The sequence below is a fragment of the Pinus tabuliformis genome, chromosome 1_1 (genome assembly GCF_031772625.1).
Source record: "Pinus tabuliformis cultivar Carrire ecotype Pingquan chromosome 1_1, CPIR1, whole genome shotgun sequence".
Classification (NCBI taxonomy): Eukaryota; Viridiplantae; Streptophyta; class Pinopsida; order Pinales; family Pinaceae; genus Pinus; species Pinus tabuliformis.
The window spans coordinates 931893312-931896192 of NC_142297.1; the positions used below are offsets into that span (position 1 = coordinate 931893312).

The window sequence follows — 2881 nt, forward strand, 5'->3', positions numbered from 1 at the left end:
TTCAATACATGTCACATACAAGTCCAAAAAATAAGTATGGAGGAAATCACCGAGCAAGGCGCACTCTCTATTGTGGAGATTTTTTTGGTTAGTGCTGTCTGCCTGCGAGTAATTGAGTAATTTTACCGAATAAACCTTCTGGCTGCTTGTGCGTATTTGTGTCATTCTGATTCTTAGTTCATTCTTGTTTATGTCATCCTGACTCCACCAATTTCCGAATCCAGTTCCCATGGCAGATCAACTAACCACCCAGTGTCAAAACGCTGCCGCTGCTTCTTCCTTCACGCCCCCTTTTTCTGCATCCACTTCTTATCACCATTACCACGTTTTTATTAACCATCGCGGCCCTGATGTGAAAAGCACCTTCCCCACCAGTCTGTACCGTCGCCTCATTTCCCACGGATTGCAAATCTTCCTCGACAAGCCCGAACTGCAGGCTGGACACAATATTACATCTCAGATAGAAGCTGCTGTTCGAGTAGCCTCTGTCCATATAGCCATTTTATCTCCGACCTATGCCGAATCCAGGTGGTGCCGGGATGAGCTGGTCCTCATGGTGGAGTCCAAAGCTATTATTCTTCCGGTCTTCTATAAAGTGAAGGCCTCGGAGGTCAGGTGGACGGGCAAAGATAAAGATGGACCGTACGCTAAAGCCCTACGTATCCACGAAGAGAAGCAGCGGTACGACTTGCAGACTATTCAGACTTGGCGAAACGCCCTTCATCATGTCGCGAATATAAGCGGCTTTGAACTGCAGGAGGGTAATGGGTAAGGATATCCACTGTCTCGATCCATATTAGTTCTAAATCTGTTGCGTTGAAGCATACATCACATCTCAAGTATGCTTTTGTCATTACTTACTTTACTGTCTTAATTAATATTCAGGGACGAGGGCGAAGAGAGACTCTTGGAGGAGCACGAAGAGGAGCTGTTGGAGAAGGTCGTGCAAGCCGTGTTGAAAAATGTTGCAATGCCATTGGATGTGGCAAAATATCCAACTGGTTTGGCGGAAAAGTTACAAGACATTGAAGGGACACTGCAACTGCATCAAGACGACCATGTGGAGGTCAAGGTTGTGGGGATTGTGGGCATCGGTGGAATTGGAAAGACGACGCTGGCCAAAGAACTTTTCAATCGTAAGAGGTCAGATTATGATAGATCCTGCTTTCTATTTGATGTGAGGGAAAATGCAAATAGAATGTCTCTAAATAATTTAGAGAGCAAACTCATTAAGGACTTGAAGGATGGAGATATCAAAATTGAGAGGTGGGAAGGTGTGGAGATACTTAAAAAAATTCTTTCAGCTTGTGAGGCACTCATAATATTAGATGATGTAAGTTATGTGGATCAACTGGGTCCTTTCTTGCCAATTAAGCATGTCCTTCACCCCAAGAGCTTGATTTTGGTTACGTCTAGGGACAAGCATATCCTTAGAAGTGCAGGAATTGCAGAGTCGTCAATTTATCAGTTACCGGGCCTCAATATAGCACACTCCCAAGAGCTGTTTTGCTTGCATGCCTTTTTCCAGCCATATCCACTACCAGGATTTCAAAATCTTGTACATGGGTTTTTAAAGGCATGCCATGGTTTGCCTCTATCATTGAAAGTTTTTGGGCGCTTGTTTGTGGACAGGACAAACTTGACTGGGAAGAGCAACTGAATGGACTTCACCAAACATTACCTACAGAGATAGAAAGGAGCCTTAAAATTAGTTACGACTCTCTCAATCATGAGGAGCAACAAATATTTTTAGATATCGCCTGTTTTTCGATAGGAAAAGACAAGGATACATGGGTAAGAATATGGAGGGGTTAGGAATATGGAGGGGTTAGGATGGAAGGGTTTGGTAGGGTTTCAAAATCTGCTCAACAAGTGTCTTGTCGAGTTGGATGATGAAAATAGAATAAGAATGCATGATCACCTCATAGATTTGGGAAGAGCTATTGCGGATTGTCCAGTATTATTACCGCGTCGTCTTTGGCGACCCATAAAGAATCTTCACCATCTTCATTAGTTGTTGCAACAATCGTCCTTTGTAAGTGTATGAGCCATCCTAACCGTTGAATGTCTAAACAACTTTCGGTATTTTTTTATTCAAAATAGTCCACCACACATTATGTTAATAATAGTTTATTGTTCTCAAAGCACAAACAGGTGATAACAGAAGTGCGCGGATTTGTGATGGCTCCTTGGTACACCTTTATTGGGGAGGATGAAGAGGAAGTGTTCCATTCAGAATTAGAATTTCCCTTGAATACAAGTTCCAGTCAAGAGGTCTGCGGAATCAGCAAATTGCAACTTCCTGAAGCTGAAAGCAACTTTGAAAGCATCTTGACTTCGGTGCGGTCACCAAAACTCATATGGCTCCGTGGAATGCGTCGATCTACTCATCACTGCCTTCTTGGATTCCATTGCGCGATTTAAGAGTTTTAGAAGTGTTCGGTTGGGAATTGAAAAGATTGTGGCAATGTCGATATGAGGTACGTAGATATAGATGCAGCAATTTGCAGAGCGAGAATCCTCTTATCTTTTGAATTTCTTATATAATCGAAACGTACTTAACATTGCAGGCACCTCTCCACTTGCGGGAATTAAATATTGAAGCTCCACTTTCCGAGTTTCCAAAGTCATTAAGGTCGCTGAAGCACCTAGAAAAGATTGTACTGAACTGTCAGCGATTGTTGACATACGCAGATCTAGCAATGCTACCAGAAGAATTTTGTTACCTGAGATCCTTGAGATATCTAACCCTCATAGGGTGCCCGAAATTGCAGCTTCTTCCAATTTTATTTGGGAATCTAAAAAAGCTCGAATATGTCCATCTGTCCAAGTGCAGCAGTTTGGAAATGCTTCCAGATTCTTTTGGTAATCTAACAGATCT

The 2881-nt window shown here is 42.7% G+C and overlaps 1 protein-coding gene across 1 annotated transcript; it reads left to right on the forward strand.

Moving 5' to 3' along the window:
* The first annotated feature begins 229 nt into the window (after window positions 1-229).
* LOC149217502 (disease resistance protein Roq1-like) lies at window positions 230-1660 on the forward strand. The gene is made up of 2 exons (XM_089390238.1): window positions 230-768; window positions 886-1660. The coding sequence occupies exons 1-2, from the start codon at window positions 230-232 to the stop codon at window positions 1658-1660; spliced, it is 1314 nt and encodes a 437-aa protein (XP_089246364.1).
* The last annotated feature ends 1221 nt before the right edge of the window (window positions 1661-2881 follow it).

Bases quoted from the DNA above. Each gene is read 5' to 3' on its own strand.
- LOC149217502 (XM_089390238.1), top strand. From the start codon at position 230: ATGGCAGATCAACTAACCACCCAGTGTCAAAACGCTGCCGCTGCTTCT. The intron at 769-885 runs GTAAGGATATCC...ATTAATATTCAG, and splicing joins GAACTGCAGGAGGGTAATGG to GGACGAGGGCGAAGAGAGAC.